The sequence below is a fragment of the Osmia bicornis genome, unplaced genomic scaffold (genome assembly GCF_907164935.1).
Source record: "Osmia bicornis bicornis unplaced genomic scaffold, iOsmBic2.1, whole genome shotgun sequence".
NCBI lineage: Eukaryota > Metazoa > Arthropoda > Insecta > Hymenoptera > Megachilidae > Osmia > Osmia bicornis.
In genome coordinates this window covers 3,651,763-3,657,695 of record NW_025791458.1, presented here as the reverse complement: position 1 = coordinate 3,657,695, position 5,933 = coordinate 3,651,763, and the positions used below count along the sequence as shown (strand labels likewise).

General features: G+C 40.0%; 1 protein-coding gene across 1 annotated transcript; it reads left to right on the top strand.

Moving 5' to 3' along the window:
• LOC114882514 lies at window positions 1-5,139 on the top strand. The gene has a single exon (XM_029199399.2). The coding sequence runs from the start codon at window positions 1-3 to the stop codon at window positions 5,137-5,139; it is 5,139 nt and encodes a 1,712-aa protein (XP_029055232.2).
• Window positions 5,140-5,933: the final 794 nt, after the last annotated feature.

Genomic DNA, 5,933 nt, shown 5'->3' with positions numbered 1-5,933 from the left:
ATGGCAGAAACAAGCGATATTAAGCTGTTGAAAAGACAACGCGCTAACGTTAAGGCTCAGGTTACGCGCATATTATCATACTTAGAGGAACATGCTGACACATCTATCACGGCATTAGAAACACGACAGTCTAAATTAGAACAAATGTTTAATTCATTTTCGGAATTACAAACAGCCATAGAGGTTAGGGACGAAGCTTCTGACCCTTCGTTAGAATGGGAATCATTTGAAGAACAATATTACAGGGCCGCGGAAATGATTAACGATAGGTTAAAAGACTTGCGCGGTATCAGTGGACCCGTTACTACGAATAGAATATTAGTAGATTCGCCGAGCACGGTTAAGCAAACTAGTTCACTTTTAAGAAAAATCGAGATCAAACCTTTCGACGGTAACCCAATAGAATGGCATAGTTTTCATGACACTTTTAAGTCCTTAGTACACGATAACGAGGAGTTAATCGGTGTGCAAAAATTTCATCTTTTGAAAAATGCTCTACGCGGAGAGGCTTCCGCAGTAATTGAGTCCTTGAACGCGACAGAAGGAAATTATTTGGTGGCTTGGGATTTGTTAGGAAAGCGATGTAATAAGCCGAGGAAAATTATTAATGCTCATTTGAAGCTTTTGTTCGATTTGCCGGAAGTTACTCGCGACACACCGTCAAGCCTTAGACAGTTAGCAGAGCAAGCTCAAGTTCACGTTAACGCGTTGAAAGCCGTAAATCAACCCACCGAGCACTGGGATACGATTTTGATACATATAGTTTCGAGCAAATTAGATAAGAATACTCGCCGCTCGTGGGAGCGTACTTTAGAAGACGAAGAAATTCCTCGATTTCAGCTATTATTAGATTTCATTAATAAGCATGCACGCGGGGACGATCTGGGAATAGAGTCTTCGAATCCATTCAAAACACAGGGTATTCAGGATAGAACGCGCTCGAAAACACAAGCTCGAAGTCAATCATATGTAGCAACAGATGAACGGAAACAATCTTGTGTCGTTTGTAAGGGAGAACACCCAATTTACACATGCTCTAAATTTTTACAATTATCGATTCGCGATCGTTTAAATACCGTGAGGCAAACAAAACTATGTTTAAATTGTCTACGTCCAAATCATACGGTTATCCATTGTCGATTAGGGAATTGTCGCAAATGCGAAAAGAAACATCATACATTACTGCATTTTCCGACTGAAACTCAAGCCGTGACGAACTATAAACAATCTTCACTCACCCCTTCAACGTCCTCAGATACAGTCAAAACAGCTTTAACCGTTTCATACGATTCAGAAATATTACTTGGCACAGCGCAAGTCACGATTTTAGACAAGTACAATAAGGAGCACGCATGTCGCGTACTGCTCGATAGTGGTTCACAAACACATTTTATTACACATAGACTCGCGGAATTATTACAATTAGAGAAACACAAAATAGATCTTTCGTTTTCCGGTTTAGGGCAGCTTAATACACACGCAAAGTACGTAGTTAAGACAGGTATAAGATCAAAGACTAGTGGATTTAGAGCTCAGGTAACATTCATTGCTTTACCATCGATTACGGGTAGACTACCGTTAAGACAGATCGACCTTAGTAATTTAGAACTACCAAGGCACATAGAATTAGCTGATCCAGAATTCCATATACCTGGGGAAATAGATGCACTCATTGGCAATGCACTGTTTTATGAGTTGTTAGAGACTGGTCAAATTAAACTCAGCAGATCGTCGGTCATATTACAAAATACACAGGTAGGATGGATTGTTACCGGAGAAGTAGACAATAGAAGGCGGAATAATTCTTACAAGGCAAATAGATTTTGTCATATAGCCATGTCCCTTGAAAGTCAAGTCAGTCGTTTCTGGGCGATGGAAGAAATTCCTGAGCAAAAATTCTTGTCCGCGGAGGAAAGGGAATGCGAAACCCATTTTGCAGAAAACACAACGCGTGACGAGCAAGGGCGATATATAGTAAAGTTACCGTTCAATGATAAACGCAGTCTTCTCGGTGATTCAAAGGCAATGGCCTTCAAACGTTTCTACAATTTAGAGCGCAAATTGCAAATGAATATTGAATTGAAAAATCAGTATTCAGATTTTTTAAAGGAATATTCAAAATTAGGGCACATGACGGAGGTAAAAGATGATAATAATCTAGGATATTACCTGCCGCACCATGCAGTCGTAAAGGAATCAAGTACGACCACAAAGGTTAGAGTAGTGTTCGATGCTTCAGCAAAAACCAGTTCCGGACTATCTTTAAATGACACGTTATTAATTGGGCCTACGATACAAGACACATTGTTTTCCATACTCATTCGTTTTCGCCAACATACATTTGTTATTATAGCAGACGTTGAAAAAATGTTTAGGCAAATTATAGTGCATCCCGATGATAGAGATTACCAAAAGATTTTATGGCGAGATTCAATGAACGACGCGATTAAAACATTTAAACTGAACACAGTCACGTACGGTACCGCGCCTGCACCATTTTTGGCTACGCGTTCACTTAAACAATTAGCTCTAGATGAGGCACAAAATTTTCCCATAGCGTCAGAGATATTTTTAAAGGATTTTTATGTTGACGACTTGCTTACCGGAGCAGATAGTTTTGAAGCCGCGCTAGAAATTAAAAACCAATGTATCGGGTTAGCTAAGGCAGGAGGTTTCCATTTGCGACAATGGGCCTCCAATGACACGAGATTGATCGCGGAGTTACAATCAAATACTCAAAGAGCATCATTGTGCCTAGATCCAACAGAAGCTAGGAAAACACTAGGAATTTATTGGAATACAACAGACGATAAAATTAGTTATACCTTTAAACAAATGCCGACAGAGCATTCTCGCATGACCAAGAGAGTGCTTCTGTCACAGATCGCGCAACTATTTGACCCCCTTGGTTTGCTCGGGCCAGTAATTATAAAGGCAAAGATAGTCATGCAACAATTGTGGAAGTCGGCGATTGACTGGGATGATCTCGTTCCTCAGTTAATAAAACAAGCCTGGTTAGAAATAAAAGATGAATTGCATCTTTTAAATAATTTTGCTGTACCTCGTCTAATTGCTTTACACGAAGCAATAGCCTTAGAATTACACGGATTTAGTGATGCCAGTGAGAAAGCATATGGTGCATGTTTATACATTCGGTCCACTAACAAGCTTGGACAACATGCCGTGCACTTATTATGTGCCAAATCAAGGGTTGCTCCTTTAAAAGTTGTATCGCTACCGCGTCTCGAACTTTGCGCGGCCAGGCTCCTTGTACAATTATACAAGGAAATCAGAAAGGCACTGTATCAAGTAGATTTTAAACAAATTAGATTTTGGTCTGACTCAACCATTACACTTCACTGGATCAAAACCTCTCCCCACTTGCTCAAGACGTTTGTCGCGAATAGAGTCAGTCAGATACAAGCAGAAGTACATTCTGACATTTGGTTTCATGTTGCTACAGCGGATAACCCCGCAGATTTCGTTTCGCGAGGACAACTTCCTGCACAGCTCATGCAAAATAATTTGTGGAAATTTGGACCACATTGGTTATCTTTGAATCAATCGTTTTGGCCAGTTAGCAATATCGAAACAATAGAAATTCCGGAAAAAAGACGACCTGTGACTCTAACTACATACCTAAGCCTAGATTTACTGAGAAGATACTCGTCGATTGATTATTTAAATAGAATCGTAGCTTACATTTTTCGCTTCTATTACAATATAAAATGTAAAAACAAGAAAACCTCAGGTTCATTAGTAATTTCGGAAATTCAAGAGGCACACCTTCGCATCATTAGGTTGGTTCAATTAGAAAGTTTCCCAACAGAATTAAATAATTTAGAAAACGGCAAGAGTGTCAATAGGAAGAGTAGGTTAAGCAATTTAAATCCATTTATTGACGACAAAGGTCTTATTAGGGTCGGTAGCAGGCTGAAACATGCTCAGCTCAGGTATAATTTGAAGTACCCCATAGTTCTGCCGCATAAACACCACATCACGGAACTAATAATTAGACAGGTACACATAAATCAATTTCATTCCGGCATACAGGCTACGTTACACACAATAAGACACAAATATTGGCCGCTAGCCGGCAAAAGTATAGTAAAACAAGTAATACACAATTGCATTCGCTGTAGTAGATACAACCCCAAGACACCACAATATATAATGGGGGATTTACCGAAAAATCGAGTCACACAAATGCGTCCATTCGAAACCGTAGGAGTCGATTATTGCGGACCTTTCTTCATAAAAGAAAAGAAGTTTAGAAACCAGAAAAAATTGAAATGTTATGTCGTGGTTTTTGTCTGTTTCGCAACAAAGGCCACACATTTAGAACTAGCTACCGATTTAACCACGGAATCGTGTCTAGGAGCGCTTAAAAGATTCCTCGCGAGAAGAGGAAAACCACGCCACATATACTCAGATAACGGCACTAATTTCATAGGCGCCAAGAATGAAATCGTGCAAGCTCAGACGTTTCTACTTTCCAATGAATACAAAGATAAGTTTCAGCAGTTCCTAACACAAGAAAACATTGAATGGCATTTTTCTCCTCCCCGTTCTCCACACTTTGGTGGTCTATGGGAGGCTGCCGTTAAAGCATTTAAGAAACATTTACATAAGACAGTAGGCGATGCCATATTCACGTACGAGCAATTTTACACGTTAATCGTTGAGATCGAAGCAATACTCAATTCACGCCCTTTAACACCCTTATCCTCTGATCCCAACGATTTCCTTGCCTTATCGCCTAGCCATTTCCTTATAGGTGATTCGTTGGCATGCTTACCTGAACACGATCTAGCTGATATTCAAACTAACAAGTTGTCACTTTGGCAACACATCCAAAAAATAAAACAACATTTTTGGAAAAGGTGGCAGACAGAATATTTACAGGAGCTGCATACTAGAAGCAAATGGCACACTGGAAATAGCACAGGAATCAAGGAGGGCATCCTCGTGACAATCAGAGATGTCAATTCTCCACCACTGCAATGGCAGCTCGGACGAGTAGTCGCTGTTCACCCTGGAGAAGATAACATAGTCCGTGTAGTCACTGTTCGAACTCCACACGGCATTTACAAGCGCGCATTGAAGAATTTGGTACCGCTGCCTATTGAACCAGCTTAGTCTTCAATGAAACCTTAATATTTAAGAATAAACACACAAACATATACACTTACGCACATACCCTTGTATATAATACACAAAACCTTTGTATAGTTACACATATGACTTATTTGGAGATACATATAGCTTCTCATATTTGTTAGATTGCAGTATATTACACAGGCGTATTTCGATTATATAGTTACATAGATTCGTTAGTCAGAATATCATAACGCCTACTAGGTATATAGTTTAGTTCCTCATTCGCTCTTTCGAACGTAGCCGTTCAAGGCGGGCGGCATGTTAGGTAGAAGAACAAAATATTCAACGAGGGTTGCTGCGTAACAAAGACCCAAAAAGCAGGTAACCAGGCGCACGGTCCAGGAGTGTAGCTAGTTCACGACCCTAACAATGGACTTTCCAAAAATTTTATTACACCAGCAGCATCAGGGAAAACTACCTGATGCCTAACGGTACTCCACGCGGAGTGTCGCCAAAATTCAGCCTAGGAAGAACCAACCAATAGAATTTGTACAAATACACACCCCCTCTCCCAAACAACCAGCCAATCAGCACTGTCAGAAGAAGAAATAACCACTATATAAGCTATGTAAAACAAACCCCGATAGAACAACTCTCAAAACATTATAGTGGAGACATTCTCGAACAACTCGCAACACTCTCCAAAGTTCATCAAATAAAGCAGAAATATAGTAATTACATACAGTCCACTTATTGTTCACAAAACTGAACTCCACAGCAACGTTCAATCGTCACAAATATTGTTGACGCTGCGCTGCACATACAACTTTTAT

Coding starts and splice junctions, on each gene's coding strand:
- LOC114882514 (XM_029199399.2), top strand. CDS start 1: ATGGCAGAAACAAGCGATATTAAGCTGTTGAAAAGACAACGCGCTAAC.